We start from the raw sequence: 18,349 nt of genomic DNA on the forward strand, positions 1-18,349 counted from the left end.
TGACTTTTTCCATTGAAATCAATGGGTGATTGCAGACTTTTAGCTAAGATTAATTTCCTGGACAGCTGTTTCTGTTACTGGACCAACATGGCATTTCTTTCTTTTTTTTCCTTGGCTGACTGTGGTAATTTACACAGCCAACTGATTTTCTGAATCACTGTGCAGCATAACTTTATAGCCGCAGGCATTTTCCTGGGAAAGCACATTGCTAATCAGCATTAGCTCCTCCTATAGACTAGCCCATTAGCATGTCCCTTCTTCAGTCTGTGGAAAATCACTGTATTGGGATGGTCTCAAATTTGGAAAGGGGTACTGCGAGGGGTTGCGCCCTTGTGTTATGGCTTAACACTTGTAATAACCCTTACTTATTCCAGAGAAAAATTCATTGCCATAACTGAATTTCCTAAATCAACCAATAAAGTAGGATTACTATGCAATTTTGGTAATGATTTTATTACAATGTGCCACAGTAACACAGGAAGGCAGAAGCTTGCTGCAACTGCACCTTTCAAGCCAGCTTCCATTTTTTTATACTTAGTTTCATGTTTTCAACAAACACAATTACATTCTGTTGTAGAATATAATGCTGTGCTGTTTTTGATTAAGAAAAGTAAGTTATTTTTGTGTTTTAGTTTGTTGCTAAGGTTGGTTCTCACTTATTTTATTGGATATTCAACCAGATATGACATCACCGTAAGGTAATTCTGCAGTCAGGAATATAATCCATTATCTAAAAGCAGACAAGTCTGCACTGAAATAAATTAAACTAGCACAAAAGCCTTGATATGTTTTGCTTACTGCAGCATCAGCCAGAGACGTATCATTAGCTGTTTCAGTAGGTTACCATACTTTGAAAAGACCATGTGACATGTTCTATGATGTATAGCGCAACTTAAGTAAATGATTGCACATGTGGTAAAGTAACTTGTATTGTTACTCTAGTAATATTTACTAGGTATGTAAAACAGTAGAGTGCTGTTGATTTAATGTAATTCCTGGTTAACAGCCATTGGAAAAAAACAACTCAAAACACAGTACAAATGTCCTTGTGTGCAAAATATACTGTAATATTAGGACATTAGGATCATGAGTTTTCATTACAGCAACCTTAGACAACTCCATTTATTTGGTACATACACACTGAATGGCATTCATAGTGACCATCACTGTTATCAAAGTTTCTTTTTTTCCCACAATGTGCATAGTATAGGTGGTCCATGGCTGCTTTTCTTAGTTTAGAGATTAAGGTGTGAGGCCATCACAAATGTTAGCTTTTTTGTATTGTTGGCATGAACCTTCTGAAGCACATTTAATATTGTTAAACTTTTTTGCTTTGTTGGAGTGAATCTTCTCAAGCACATATAATATTGCTAATATCAGAACAAATGCTATGCAGTTCTCATGAACAAATCCTATGAAACTGACCTGGCTGATTAGACTGTTTTAATAAGATACATGGAATAAGGTACTCCGTGGTTATATGTAGCTGATGAATTTAAAACTATTTAAATGAGGATAGCCCTTCTACCTGCTCCTGGTCAAATGTACTTTCTATTTCTGGAAAAGTAACATTTTCATAGTTGTGAATACAACAGAAACAAAATGTTGCTAATGCGTTAATGATGACATTAAAACTTGTTGCATAGTAATACAATACAATACAATAATTTCTGGTAGATGCGGGTTATCTTGTGACATAAGGTCACAGAATATCTGTATATTTCAATGTAAAAAAACACAAAAATGTATACTTGGATGCACATACACACACACACACACACACACACACACACACACACACACACACACACACACACACACACACACACAGTCACGCATGGGGATAGACTCTAAAACAGTTCTCAGTGTAAGTCTGCCCTGATTCCGAAAGACATCTTCTCAGTGATAAGTGACTTACTTCAGTGTATAACTTATCTATAAACAGGCGTGCAGTAGGGGCCAGATTCTAAACAACCTGTTCTCAGTGTAAGTGGTCACAGACACACACACACACACACACACACACACACACACACACACACACACACACACACACACACGCATGTGCTAGACATAACAGTAAGCATATTTAAATGTGTGAAGAGGGGTACAATTGAGCCTACCATTATTAGACCAGTCATGTCTGAATAAACCTAAAGGGGTTTTACTCGTATTGTATGGGGCAGTATTAAAGCCATTGTGAGTTGACTATGAACCTGACAAGACATGCATGTTGCTGTACAATATGTGGTTATGTATCAGTGGTATGGGAAATAACTGCAACAAGCTAAAACACACCAGTACTTGTCTCCCAGTGGTGTCCTGAAATATAGTATGGAAACACTCTCTAAAAAAAGTAGCATTTCACTTTAAAACAACAGGCAGCATGTTGCAGACATAAGGTCATATCATACTTACCTTTTCAATCAGCTCGATGCACGCAGCCAGGTCCATGCCAAAGTCAATGAATGTCCATTCGATTCCTTCCTTCTTGTACTCTTCTTGCTCCAGTACAAACATGTGGTGGTTGAAAAACTGTTGCAGCTTTTCATTGGTGAAGTTGATGCAGAGCTGTTCAAAGCTGTTAAACTAAATTTGGGATAAGAAGTCTGTTAAACAGTTCTGCATATGTAGACACTTTATTAAATGACAGACACAACAGAAATCTTTATTTCAATCAAGCACTTCATTCAAAACATCAAGCCTCCTCTCCATAACTGTGGTTTTCAGTAACCATTTAAAATGTCAGGACCCACTAGAATGAGTCCTAAAACATGAAGATTAAATGGCTGAAGTCTGAGATGACATTTCTCTGAATATTCCCTTTTCTCTGAAGTATTGCAATATCGGAGTTAGTAAAATATAGGTTTAGGCATACCTCTCAAGTGTACCTCATTATGAGGAACGTACCTGATTTAGGGTCTTAAAAAGTTTATGTTCCTCCAAGTTCCTCAATGTTCCACATTGAAATACTCTGTCACACATTCAGTGTTAGGAATATTTTTAAGTGAAATCCATGGTAAATAGAAATGAATCATGTTAATTCATTAAAAGATCTTTATAAGTAAAACCAGCATATTTTAACCATCATATGGCCTTCCTAGTTGAAGTTGTTAGTAAGCCATTAGTATGTGTTCCACATTTTGCCCATTTGTTCCACATTATGAGGACTAGTGTTCCTCATTTTGGAGATGGAAGGTTGAGAGCTATGGGTTTAGGTGATGTGAGAGGCTTGCCTCCCTACAAAAAGAAGTTTAAAGCAGAAGAGCAATTTTTAAGATTTGCTCTTCTCCATGTTTTCTGTCTTTTTTCCTGCCTTTTGGCACTCAGAATTTTGAGTGCCAACATTTCAGTAGAAATCCTTTTGTTGTTATAACCCAAGATGTTTAAATGCAATTTTGCATTATATTTCATTACTGAAGTACTAGAGTGACTTAAAACTAATAATGTACATTTATGTAGCAAAATGTGTGTGTGTGTGTGTGTGTGTGTGTGTGTGTGTGTGTGTGTGTGTGTGTGTGTGTGTGTGTGTGTGTGTGTGTGTGTGTGTGTGTGTGTGTGTGTGTGTGTGTGTGTGTGTGTGTGTGTGTGTGTGTGTGTGTGTGTGTGTGTGTGTGTGTGTTCTTTTAATCATACTTGGAAACCAACATTTATTGTTTCTAGCATGCAAGAACACATCAAACAAAGCAGAATCATGGACTCTGTTCAGCTTATTTTGGACTAAAGTCCTCACAGCTCACTGTACACTTTCTATTGTGAATTCGGAAGTAGCCAGGCTGGATCTTCAGTGTATCCAAATTCACACTATAAAGTGTACAGTGGGCTGTCAGGACTATGGCCAGAAAAAGACTGAAACCATAGAGTACTCACTATACAAAAATTACATTTGTTGTTAACCACTGTGTAGTTTAAGTATTGCAATGTCACACAGAAGCCAGTGTTTATTGTTGCCTTTTAATCCTGCCCTCCCCTTTCCTGTAACATCCAGGTTCTTAGCATTCAGACTGTCCCTGTGACCAGTACAATCAATGGGCTTGCATTCAAGTGAGAGTACGTGTCCCATTCACACTTGGAATGGAAAAGCATTAGCTTCCTTTATAATTATGACATGAAACTTTTGTGGAATTCTTCCTAATGCAACCCCAGCTGACAGTATATATGTCACATATATGATCCTTTTATCATAGTAATGAGTACAGAAAAAAAGGAAAAATCCCCTTTTCAGATCACTAGTTGCATCTCTGGTCCTCTAACCCCACTCCCCAGCCTACAGCATCTTCTGGCTCATCTGACCTGTGCATTTATTCCATAAATAACTACTGTTGTAAGACGTAACTTTGAAATGTCTTACGCTTCAATAAGATCCAAGATGGTAGCAAAAACAATGTTTCGGAATAAGTTAACAACAAAACTGTAAAGATTCTTAATTTCTCATTGTATAAAGCTAACCCGCGGTGGTGGTGCTGCGGTAGTGTTGTCGCCTCACAGTAAGACGCTGTCCGGTTCGATTCTCAGCTAGAGCGTCTTCTGCATGAAGACATGCGTGAATGGGCATACCTTCTTTGAAGGTTGTGCGTCAGTGCTGGTAACTCGGCCCATAAAAATCAACTACCAATCATTAGCGGACCGGAGTTCCACTGTGGCGACCCCTAACCGGGAAAAGCCAAAAGGCACAACAACATAAAGCTTTTAACCCTAAGCACAATCAGCTCTTGTAAAGAGGTGGTGAATGGAAAATAAGGCCACGTGTGTTGAACAGATCTTAGACATCATCAAGATATCTAGTACATTTTCATTGTACTCCAAAGAGCTGAATTAAATCAACTTAGAAAAGAAACAACACATAAAATTTGACTTATTAATCAGCTTAACATAAGTTACAAATATTTTGTAAGTAAAACAAAACATCTAAATTAAAAACTTCTGAAAATTTGACCACGTCCTTTTAGGGCTTTAGATTTAATTACTGAAGCATTGGCTTTAAAATTCAGTTTTTGGGTCAGTGTAGATACCTCCTAATAGAAGAGTTCTCTAATAAGATGTCATGACTGATTTTCAGAAACCCTAAAATCATTAGACATAGTTTACCACAGCATATGTATGTGCATATGTGTCAGTTTACAAATATGTGTGTGTGTGTGTGTGTGTGTGTGTGTGTGTGTGTGTGTGTGTGTGTGTGTGTGTGTGTGTGTGTGTGTGTGTGTGTGTGTGTGTGTGTGTGTGTGTGTGGGTGTGTGTGTATGTTTGTGTAGGTTGGTATGCATGATGTAGATTTCTTAGCAAAATCCTCTCTATGGGTTTACATAGCTTTCTGCTGATGTACCACTCAGGTTTTCCTGTGTTGCAAACACACATGAGAGATAATTCTTGTACAGAGTAGTGCTGTCAGTGAAAAATGTTTCTTTTCTTAAAGAACAACCAGGCGCAAAAATGGAAAATCATCATCTTTTTCATTATATCTTGAACTTTTCTATAGTAATAATGTTTTTGTTTCAATAAACTGTTTATTATTATTTTCTGATTTATTATACCCCAAAATAGCCTGAAAGGGGGCTACCATGCTGCATGATTTTGTTTTACCATCACAGTTTTCAACTTCCTGTTGTCATTTTGCAGAAATAGACAGACAACCCTATGATGAGAGAATCATTTACTGTGCTTCTCTGCCTCTCATCCAGTTTACACGAGTACTGTCATTGCCTACTTTTGACTTTTAGTACCAGTCTGTCTTTTCTTGTATTACCTTAATTCATGTTATTTTTATTAATGGCCATCTCTGGTGCAGCATTTTAAGGAATGCTTGAATGTCAAGCTTGAGAAATTAGCTGAGTTAGTTGCTCTTTTCAAACTAATAACTGGAGCTGAATGGCCAAGCATGAGAAATCTGAGCCTTGTCAATAATAGGTGTTACACAGGCTGGCCTGGCTTGTGCTGTACTCACAAAATGTTAACACTGTACTTAGAATTAGTGTCTTTGATATTAATCATCCTGCTAATGTCGTAACAAACACCACAAAAAACAAACAGAAACAAACAAATCAAAACCAATTCTGCTCATTGGCTGACCAAAGAGACCAAACACACCATGCAGCTCAGAGACAAATGTTGGAAGCTTTATCAGAAGAATAAACAGTCTTCTGCCTTGCTCCAATATACCCAACTCCGCAACCAAGTAAAAAAACGAATCACCTGGGACAAGAAAAGCTACTACAACAAACTTCAGTCTAATAATCATAACAACCCAAAACAATTCTGGAAGTCTGTCAACTCTCTTCTCCATCCTGGATCTCAGAATATCCCCTGCCCTGACCCTAGTTTAACTGACAATGAACTGAGCACTCTCTTCAACACTTTCTTTACTGATTCTATAGCCAAACTAACCAAAACATTCCCTAACAACAACCCTTCCAACTTCCTAAACTCTTCTAATGACTGTCACACTTTATTTCAATTCAAACCAGTTTCCACTGCATTCATAAAGAAGCTCTTAACGAAACTAAAACCCTGCTCCAATGCCCCCGACAACCTTCCCCCCTCCTTCCTCAAATGCGCAGCCGAAGGAATTGCTCTACCAATTAGTATCCTGATTAACCGAGCCTTACAAGAGTCATACGTTCCCAAACTCTGGCGTTCTGCCTACATTCTACCACTTCATAAAGGAGGTAAAAACAACTCCATTTCTAACTTTCGCCCTATAGCCCTTCTCTCTCCAATATCAAAAATTCTAGAGAAATGTGTCCACCACCAACTTTTACCCTACTTAACAAAGAATCAGTTACTTACACCCACCCAACACGGTTTCCGTCCAGGCCACAGCACCATAACTGCCCTACTTTCCTTTTTAGAAACAGTTAATCAAGCCCGAGATTCTGGACTTCTTGTATCCACTGTTCTGCTAGACCTATCTAAAGCCTTTGACACCATCTCCCATACTCACCTTCTCTATCACCTCTCCAACCTCAATCTTTCCTCTAATACTCTTTCCTGGTTCTCCAGTTACCTCTCTGACAGATCTCAGGCTGTCAGATGGAAGACCGCTACCTCCCCTTTATTACCTACTCCTACCGGCGTTCCTCAGGGATCCATCCTCGGTCCCATACTTTTCAACATCTTCATAAACAACCTTCACACTGCTCTCCGTGACTCAACAGTCATCCAATACGCTGATGACTCTACTTTAATCTGTGCCGCTCCCAATTATTCTGAACTTCTCTCCAAAACACAAACAGCTTTTTCCACTACAGAAAACTGGATGCACCAAAACCATCTCTCCCTCAACTCCAGTAAATCCAAAATACTATTTTTTCTCCCTACCAAGGCTTCCTCCTTTGACAAAAATTCTTTCAACATCCTCATGCCAACCAACACCCCTATAGAAGTGGTACCCTATGCAAAACTCCTTGGCATAACCATTGATGAACGCCTTAAATTCGACCTCCACATTCAACAAAACATAAAAAAAAAACACCAAAAGTTAGGTATGCTCTACAGAAATAATCTATTTCTTTCAAAATCCTCTAGGCAAACCTTAGCTACTTCCTACCTCCTTCCCTCTTAACAGGAACTTTAACAAACATATGCATTGTAGAAATTTTTTTATTTATTTACATTTGTTTACCGGTAAAGTCCGACTGGACACAGGTCCATTTTCAGTGAAGACCCAGGGAGAAAAGATCCACAGTACAATAGAATGCAGTACATGAGAGAATAAAATATAGACCATACAATCGATTTTAATACATAATAAGTTAGAAGTTAACAGTTTTAGTTAGACAGTACAGTAGACAGTCATTGAGGTACATAGTAAAAACACTGAGGTACATTGTCAAAAACTTAAAAAATATATATATATTTTTTTAACTAGTATCTGGGTTTACAACCTTTTTAGGGCAAATCTGTTTATACTTATCTGAACATATGACACACAATTAGATTGGTATGGATTAACCTGGAGTGTAACATGAGCATAGCCAGTTAGTTAAGTAGTGGGTTTAAGGAGTTTTTTGAAATGATTGAAGGAGGTGGTAGAAGTTATATGGATTGGTAGTGTATTCCAGGTTTTAGCAATAAAGTTGGCAAAGAGTTATTTACAGCCTTGTTTTTATGTTTGATGACAGTTATTAGGTTCTGGCTATTAGACTGTAGGATTCTAGTGGAAATGTGGGGCTGTATTAAATGCTGAAGTGCTGGGGTTAACTCAGGGAGGTAGTAGAGCTTGTGAGCTATAGTGAGTTGATTGAGCATGAGTATGTGAGGCAACTCAAGCCGATTAAGCTGTTTTAGGGATAGACAGTGGTGGGACCTGTAAGAAGCATCAGAAGCAAACTTGGCAATCTTATTATAGCAAGATTCCAGTTTGGCGTAGATTAATCAAGATGGGAGAGGCGTAGAGGAGGGTGGATAGGATATGAGTCCTAGCAATGGTAACTTTGGTATGTTTTGTCATAAACTGTTTGTTCCTGTGGAGGAGGCCTAGCTTTTTATTGACATTCTTGATGGTTTGTACTATGTGGATGTCGAATTTCAGGTTATTGTCTATCTCTACAACTAGCAGTTTAGTGTGTGTGGTTGGACTAATTTGAATGTTTTCTTTGGAGTTGATGAAGTTGTTACTCAGGGGAGGAGATCTACCTGGGCCAAAGATAATTAGTTTGTTTTTTTGGGGGTTAAGAAGAAGTTTGATGTTAGTGAACCAGGTTTTGGCTAGGGTGAAGGTGTTTCGGGTTAGGGTTTGTAGTTCACTTAGGGTGGGAGTGGCACATATAAGGGTGGTGTTGTCAGCATATTGTACTACTGAGGTAGTTGGTAAGGATGAAGATATCTGTCTAGTAAATAGAGAAAACAACAGAGGGCCGAAGATAGACCCTTGACGGACTCCTATAGTTACTGGTAGCAGGGGGGACAATTGGTCTTGCCATAGGACAGCTTGCTGTCGATCTGACAAATAGCTGTTAAACCATGATACAGAGGAGGGACTTATATTTAGAGTAGATAGAGTTGCAAGAACCATTCTGTGGTTTACCATGTCAAAGGATTTTGATAAGTCTAAGAATATGGAAGAAGTGAATAGACCCTTGTTTCTGTGGTGGTGAACTATGTTGGTAAATGATAATAATGCTGTTGTGGTGCTGTGGGAAGGTCTAAAGCCATGCTGTGACATGGAAAGTAGGTTGTTATTCTGGAGGTATTGCATAAGTTGAGTATGAACTACTCTTTCTAATATTTTGGGTAACGGCTGTAAGATAGCTATAGGGCAATAGTTGATAAGTTCTAAGGAGTTACCTCCTTTGTGCAGTGGGATGATATAGGAGGTTTTCCAAGAGGCTGGTACTTTGCATTCAGACAGAGATCTATTAATGAGAATGGAGACTGGATAGGCTATAGCTTCAGCTGATATTTGAAGGAAGTCTGCTGGTAGCTTATCAGCTGCTAGAGTGGTTGGTTTAAGTTTCTTAAGGAGTTTAGATATTGCCTTGGTGGACACGGGGTGAAGTTGAAAACTGGGGGTATTGTTTTGTGTATTGGGGTGGGTTGTGGTAGTTATTGGTGTGCAAAATCAAATACTAACAGAAAATCAGGACACTGAGATAAAAATAGTTTATTTTCTAACAATAAGGGTTTGATTAAAGGGAGCAACAACTACTTTTTGATAATAAAAATGCCTGGGTGAAGTTTTCTTGTTCATTTACTTCTGAAAACTAAGTTTGAAACCCTTGCTTTTGTTCAGGCTCAGATCTGTAGATGCAGGTAACACTATTTGAATGAGGTGTTATGCTGGTAATCTGTGACTGATAAGGCTAATTTAAATACCCATGTTTAATAGTCAGTCTTTTAATGACTCTGTAGTTAGAATCAATGACCTAACCAAATGACTCTGACTAAGTAGCCTTCATGATGTAACACATGATGAGACAAACATAGGAAAGAAAACAGAATGGAAAATAAAAACAAATTCAAGAATAAAACAAATGGAATAATTATTAAATAATACTTTTTCTGTGCATGACACTTTTAGTGTTTCATTACTGGTAAGGTAAAAAACAGTTTTTAGGAGGAAATCCTTGACATTTGGGTTGAGACCTCCTTTAACTTCACACCAGTAATGTAAATTAATCTAAATTTGGTGTAGAACTAAGGTCACTGGATTCCAAAGGGGAAGTGAAAGTTTTCAAGTTATAAGACTAGACTGTGTTTTCTTCTTTGTTTACATATTGCATAAAATGTAAACACAGTTATCGAGCTTCACACATCACAGGAATATGGCTGAACTGCTATATTGTATATCTGACATTATCAATGAAAGTTCATTTTTAATGTTTCAGTATTACATTGATTGATTCCAAAACATACTACTCATTGTAGCTGTAGAAAATAATTAGGTTAAAACTGAGATTAGTCATGCAGCTTTCAAACTGTAAGGGATAAAAAAACTGAGTGCTATTGGTAAAATACTATACTGAAACCAAATAATTGCTTTCTTGCAATGGAACTTACTTCAAAAATTTCAAATCCAGCAATATCCAGGACACCAATAAAGTACTGCCTCTGTTGTTTAGTATCCAGCTGCTGATTGATGCGATAAACCATCCAAAAGAACATTTTTTCATAGACAGATTTAGCGAGGGCACCAACAGAGTTGTGGACCTAAAAAATAAGATGAAACTTTAAAATTACTAATGAAAATATCATCTGTCTTATAGCAACAAACTGATTAAATGCCTTGACTATTTCTGTTTTCTTTATAGCCGCATATGACATATGGAATTTACCTGTTCCACTGTCTGGCCTTTGGTTACAAATTCATGTCCAACCTTCACTCTTGGATAGCACAAGGCTTTGAGTAAATCAGCTGAGTTTAGGCCCATCAGGTAAGCAATTTTGTCAGCCACTGGAAAAAAAAATCATATTTCTTTAAGATTATCTTGTTAAAAGATTCCAATCACTGATTTAAATGTTATTTATAAATGATCAAACTGTTAGCCAATAAAAGGCTGAATCTAGCTAAATTCACCCAACTAACTACTGTGCACAAAATAATCTACAGACCCACAGACTGTCCTGCACTGCACTCTTAACTCTACTTGCCAAATATAATTCCAGCAGGCATCTAAGATCTGAAAATCATTTACTTCTAAAAGTAGATAAGCCCACCTTACTTGCTGGTCAACTCCTCTATGCCTTCACCATCGACAAACTATGGAACTCCCGCCTTCTATAAGAAACACAGGCAGCACCACCACCTTCAAACAAATGCTGAAAAATCATCTCAACTCTTCCTGGCTATGTTCCTGCTCTATAACCTAACCTCTTCACTCTCCTTATATAATTACTAAACTATGTCTTTTGCTACTAGTGACTGATGATATTTTCTCCATATTTATTTTTATCTTCACTTGTTGATACTGGTACAATAATACTGATCTCTGTTTATACCACTCTGTTTGAATTAATTGAATTCTACTTTGATGTATATTTTCTGTATATATTACTGTAATCAAACAAACTAGATTCCTGCTTATATGTATATATTCTGTATATGTTACTATATTTACTATCTGTAACACTGTTTCTGCTTCTGTACTAATTAATGTTTATATTTTTTCTGTATCTCGCTGGAGCTTTTCTCCCCAGGCCTCCACTGAAAATGGGCTCTTTTAGGCCCAGTGGACTTATCCCGGTAAACAAATGCAATAAATAAATGCATATATTCTATACTTTTGCAGGTACCGGCATATGGTGTTTGGGTGTGCAAATGTGTGTGTGTCTGTGGGTGTAAGTGCATTAGGGGGTGTCTGTGCCAATACAATTCATGAGTCGCCACAGGTAATTATCACCAGAAAATGCAGTTTAGGACTGGTGATTATTACACTTGATTCAGAGAAATGCTAATAATGAAGTCTTCTTCATTGCAGCTAAACATGTCTCCAATTTGAATTTTACACAATTTGTAAACTGTAGCTTGTCTTGATTGCACTTTATGTGAATGTAAAGAATTTGGATTATTTCTGAATCCCAGAGCATATTCAAGTTGAGGGAGCAAGGCTTTATGTCCTTAAGGGTTCATTTGCATATATCCCATGGGCCTCTATTACAGGAGGTTTATGGTATCAAACAGCAAAAGTTCTAGCTTAGCTAGGTTTTACATGTACTTTTTATTAATTGGTTTGTCTGTCTGACCCTTTTGCTCTTTGGTTTAGATGTTAGTTGGGATATTTTGCAGACACCTTAACAATTATGGACATCAGCTGGGTGTAAAGGCCCTAAAGTGCCTTTATTATTTCATTTAACAACCTGTCTGCTCTACTATTGATCTCATATTCATTACAGTATGATGTACGATCTGAAAAGGTTAGGATATCTACTAAAAGCAAAATGTTTCTTTAATTTTAATACTCATATCTTCTTGTGGTCGGAGTCATGGCAGGTTTGACAGTACAGATTTCTACATTTAAACTATAATAACCTTATGCTTTGTTGTTGTGTCCTGCTGTGATGTGTGTATGGGTGAATGTGTCTAAGTATGTATGTATTTATTTGTTTTGACTTTGTCAACTGGCATTGTCTGACTGCGGAAATAACCTTTTCACAGTGGCTTAGTGAAAAAAAGTTCCACACTACGTATTTATTTAGCCTTTGTTTATCATGTTAGTCACTCTGGGATAATGGCCTGTCTTAAGCAAAAACCCAAGGTATTTCCTCTACTACTAGAGTAAGTTTGGCCAGGACATCACAAAACTTTTCAATAGATACTGTGGAATCTTTTACATTCACCTGAGCTTCAACCAGCTCAACCAGATGGGACCTTGATTTAACATCTCATCTGAAGGGTGTCACATTCTGGGGTACAGCACCTCCCTAATACTACACTGCACTCAGGATTATATAACTTAGCAGGCGATACCATGTTACATACACTATTAGCATATTAAGCTCAGACGCATCTACAGAACACAGCATATACAGCACGTATCTCACACATCAGTAGAACATTCAGGATGATTTTACAGTGAATGTATATACTCCAACTATAACATTAGCACATAGACAGCAGATGAGGTATATGCATATTTAATCCAATCAGATTCACTTGAGACCTGTAAACAGAAGATTATATTGTAAAAGTTTGAGAGTTTAGTGGCATTAGTTTTATCTGCATAATGTGTGGAGTTAGTAATGGGGATAATACATGAGCAGTGCTACTATACTGATAGGTATGATTTCATTGGCATCATACTGACATGTCAAAGCAGGAAGCTTGCTTGTTGTTTATATTTCAGTGTATTGATACATGCAAGATCACAGCTGAGTACTTTTTGCTGGATTCAGAAGAGAGGGAGAAGGTGAATTAGCATATATAAGAATGGGTCTTACCCCCACACTGGTGTGACAGGGAGTTTCCTCCATGTAAAAAAATAGTTTTTGTGCTTTTTGTGATCTTATCATTTTCAACTTATAACCTCCTGATGAATTAGACGTTTTAATTTAGTGCAATTGAGGGTTAAATAAACAATATATAATTATTCAAAATGGACCATTAATCCATGGATATGTTTTACATAGCAAAAGGAAAATGATGAAATGGTATAGAAAATGTATATGATAGTTTCTTTACAGATCATGGAATAAAGTGCAAACATTTAGGGACTTGCAGTAGAGGGAATGTATCCTGGTGCTTTATGCTCTGTGATCATGTTGGTGCATCATAAATATTTAATGAAAAACAAGCTTGTCTGCAGTATAAATAAAATAAGTCAAAGGTCAGCACGACATTTTCTCTGTATACATGTCAAAATTAGCAGTTAATTATTCCATTATGATTACATTACCTTCTGTCCCATCTGGTTCAGCTTGCTCTTCTCGTGGCTTCTGTTTAAATTTCAGGTTCCCAAAATGCATTACTGCACCTGTCAGTTTGTAGATGCTAGCCTTTTCCTCTGCTGTGAAGCCAAGGATATCGATTGCACTCTGTACAGATGGAAAATATGTTACAAGCCCTTAAAGGGTGCTCCAACTACACATTACTACCACAACAAAAAGACAGTTCATCATTCTAAAACACACATGATCTACTAACAGTACACAGAATGTTAAAAAAAGAATGAGAATTTATTGCATGTTAATTGTTAAATGTCCAGGAACAGCAAAGGAATACAGCAAAGAATAATCCAAAAAAACTGTATTGCACCTCTGAAACTTAGCATTCATGTTAAACCAGTTTCAATACCTTAAATGCATCTTCATGAGTAACAACCTTCGCAATGCATTTCTGTCTTATATAAACTTCCTTTGACCTCACCAAAACATCATTTCTTAATTAGGTCAATAAGAATCAATGATTTAAATTGATTTAAAGTCAGACTTTTAAATGTCAATTATCATAAAACAGTTTATTTAGCCATGAAACTAAGTTAGTTATATAATATTATTTTTTGAAATGTATTAATTAAAAGAAAACCTCCCTCGGAAAATATGTGTACATATTAATGCATCTTAGCTTACATAAAAATGATAAAACATATTGACATCTAGTAGACAATACTGAAAAAAAGAATATTTTGGCTTTATAAACAATCATTTAAACTCGATTTAATCAGGGTTCCTTAGTTAAAAATTAATTTCTGTTCCACAATTGTCAGCTGTGTTTTCCAACTTTTCTGTTTATTTAATAATACTATCAGTCTCTAAAACATATTTATGCAGTTTTATGATGGCTGACATGCCAGTATAGTATATTCGTCTCTTTACATCTCCATATTTTACTGAGATATTCAGAAACCCTATGTTTAAATTTGCATTCGGTTTTCCTTATATAGAAGGCAGAAAATGAACATAGCTCTAATATATTATTTCTTCACTTCTACAGTTAGCAAACATTTTATTTTATATATCCTAGATGAATTTGCTGAAGTGAACTCTTTACTCTTAATGATCACTTTACAGAATGAACAACATCCACGTGATTTAAACCCATATGTTTTCCCGTGGATGTGACTGGTTAAATTCTCAAAAATAGTTACTAATGTCTTTGCCTTCCTATATGTCAAGTTACATATATTTGGTATCTTCTCAGAGAGGAAGTTGTCAGTTGTTAAAATATGACAATTATTGTTCATTACTTCTCTGATTCAGTTTACATTTGTTCCAGAAGTTGTAATCAAACAATACTTAGGGTGGTTCTTGTCTTGCATTCTAACAGTTTTAAATTGTCATATTTACCTCAACTTTACTCACTATTACTTCCCATAATTTGTCACACCTGCCTGCAAAACTACTTGTTAATTCCAGTGACAAGTCATGATATTTGTGTTCCTCAGAACATAACCTTTTCAGTCTCATAAACTGAAACTTGGGTATATTATGAATCATGTGTCTTGGATGACAGCGGGTGGCATTCAATAGGAATTTTCCTGTCTTTTAGCAATGGTAACATACAAACTGGAGTTTTGAGGCCTATTTCCATAGAAAACTCTAGTCTCAATTTATTTGCAGTCAAATATCTTACATAATGATTTGGTTCTTCTCTATCTCATTTTCAGACTAACTAGCAATCATTCAGGAACCTATGCCTCATGTCTATAGACTCCAAGAACAAATTATGTACTGAATCGTAACTGAGAGACAGTTCCATGTAACCCATAAAAGAAGTCCTCATTGCAATACCATTGACCTATAAAAGCCGTTATTGGTATAATAAAATACATTTTTGTTAACATATGCTCTGGAATACCAAGAAATGTGCTAAGTCAGGATGGACTCTTATGTTTAAGATTTAGCCAATACATTTTCTAAGGCATCTATTCCCCCCAATGGCATACAGAAGTATGGATGGATGTCACATCAAGAGTGCAAATATACAATTCTTTCTCAGACTGCACTTGTTCCATATCCTGCAAAAGCTGTGTAGTATGCAGCAGTCAAGCTCAGACTTGAGTTAGTAATGGTTTTAAATTAAATGTCAAAAACTCTGATAATGGTTCAGTTAAAATCTGAATGCCTGATACAATGGGCCTACCAAGAACTGCACTGGCATCTTTATGAACTGTAGGTAATAGGTAAAAGTACTAATATTTGGGTTATTTTATTTATATCATTCAATGTTCTCATATAGCAATAACTCATGACTGGGTGTGGGCAATGCTGGATTTGCCCATAACTGGCATAAAAGATTACAGTTAAGCAACTATTTTTGATAACAACTCCAGACCATAAAAACTTTTAGCACAATGACTAAGCAACAGAATGTTAAAAGGATTGCCGCAAAACAGAGGAAAAAGAAAAATAAACAGAGATCCTGTAGAGGTTGTAGAGATATTCCAGAAAAATTATGGAAATTTGTATAAAGTAGAGAAATATGGAAATCAAGAAAGAGTAGAAATGGAAATATTTATGGAAGACTTAATTATGTCAAGGTTATAGGTAGTCATGGCTCAACATCTAATAGTTAAGGAGGTGATGAGATAAAAACACTGTTGTATAATCAATCTTCATGAAAGTCTCCAGGAATAGATGGCATTCCTGTGGATATTTGGAAATTCGGAGGGATAAAGATCTGGGAGATTTTGTTTAATATTATTTTAAAAGGAAGGGAAGCACCAACATCTTGGAAGAAAAATGTGGTGGCTGTGTTAATTAAGATGGCAAAGAACCTTCAGACTCAGCTTCATATAGACCCATTTTAATTTTAAACCATGATTATAAAGTATTTTTGTCTATAATAGATAAAAGAATGGCGAAGGTGTTGCCAAAATTAATATATATGGATCGGAGGGGAGGTAAACATTTCACAGCATTAACAGAACAATGATGATCCAGAGAGAAGCAGAATATAAGAAAATAACTCTGTTGTTGGTGGGTCTTGATGCAGAGAAAGCATTTGACAGAGTAAGTTGGGATTTTATTAGAAGGGCATTGGAAGCATGTGAATGCCATGACTCAATGAGAAGGTTAATTGTAAGGATATATGCAAGATCAGAGGCAAGAATTAAAGTAGGAGGCTTTCTCTCAGATAAGCTGTGTTTGAACAGAGAAACCAGGCAGGAGTGTCCTCTTTCCCCTTTGTTATTTGCATAATATTTAGAGCCACTGACAAGAAAATAAGGAACTCAGAAATACATGGACATAGTTGGTATGGTTATCAAGAAAATTTACTTTATTTGCAGATAATATTATTTTATACCTGATAAATCCAGAAAAAACATCTCAGTGCTATGAAGTATTCTGAGACAGTTTCAAGTCTTTTTAGGATATAGAATTAACGAAGATAAAACAAAGGCTACAGCCATAAATGATGCACACACACACACACACACACAAATTGGTTCAGCAATCTCCATATTTACAGGGTCATGATAAGATGAAGTAGTTAGGAGAATGGCTTAAAAAGGCAGAGAATGGGATTTTGGATGCAGATCCTCAAGGAAAATATCAATAACCATACAGAATATTATATTCATAAAGTAGCAGAAAGTATTCTAAGAACTAAGCCAATACGAGAATGGAGAAAGGAGATTTGGTTAATAGGGATGACTGTGAGTAGGGGTAGAGAAAATAGGCAAGAGGGGGCTGGAATTTACTGGAGAAACATGGCAAAGAAACTGAGATACTGGCAGCAAGTAACTCAAGCAGGAAAGGTAATAGAGTGGGATGAGGCCAAGAAGCCATTTGGACTGCAGGCTAGAGACTGCCTCCCTACCAGTTCTTGATCTCAGAGTACAGGCAAAGAGAAAGGGATAGGGGGATTTTAAGTGAAAGACTTGCTCTGGTAGAGATATTAGTTGAATCTAGAACAGAAGAATGTGTTAAAAAATATAAGGATAATTCGTAGGGCATATAAAATATTGCATGATAACTATAAGAATCAATCAGAAGAGGTTAGAAAAGATTGGGAGAGAGACTGGGAGAGCAATTTACAAGAAAACAATGGGAGAGCTTATGTATTGCTCCCAAGTATGCAACCAAGTCCAGAAGGTTTAGGATCTTTGCTTAGAAGTATTTGCATAGGTATTTTATACCCCAAGCAGACTTCAAAGAATGGAATAAATGTTTTGGGAATATAATGAGTTTGGCAGATTTTAAAAATCCCCTACAGAGTACTCCATCAGAAATATTAGGTGAGCAAATGGCTGCAAGTATCAGAATGTTTCTTTTGAGCTGGAATACAGGATCTGAATTGCTTAGACATAGTAAGGCCTCATTAAGTTTAATTTTGCTGGCTGTCAAAAAAGCAATTACCAGAAAATGGGACTCGTAGTCTACACCAACTGTACTTGAGGTTTTTAATGTTATAAAAGAGATAAAATAACTTGAATAAGGATCTTTAGGAAAGAAAAGGCACAAATTACATAGAAAT

The 18,349-nt window shown here is 36.5% G+C and overlaps 1 protein-coding gene across 1 annotated transcript in view; it reads right to left on the reverse strand.

Annotated features, from left to right (window-relative positions):
• The window catches only part of LOC122788702 (myosin-4-like), a 149,402-nt gene that overhangs the window by 96,111 nt on the left and 34,942 nt on the right, over window positions 1–18,349 (reverse strand). The window contains exons 2-5 of the mRNA XM_044055596.1: window positions 13,827–13,965; window positions 10,770–10,888; window positions 10,495–10,644; window positions 2,419–2,589 (exon numbers count right to left, since the gene is read on the reverse strand). Of these exons, the coding sequence (XP_043911531.1) occupies window positions 2,419–2,589; window positions 10,495–10,644; window positions 10,770–10,888; window positions 13,827–13,965 (579 nt within the window). The remainder of the gene's footprint in view (window positions 1–2,418; window positions 2,590–10,494; window positions 10,645–10,769; window positions 10,889–13,826; window positions 13,966–18,349) is intronic.

Source organism: Protopterus annectens, chromosome 14.part0 (genome assembly GCF_019279795.1).
Source record: "Protopterus annectens isolate FY-2018-M chromosome 14.part0, PAN1.0, whole genome shotgun sequence".
Taxonomy (NCBI): domain Eukaryota; kingdom Metazoa; phylum Chordata; order Ceratodontiformes; family Protopteridae; genus Protopterus; species Protopterus annectens.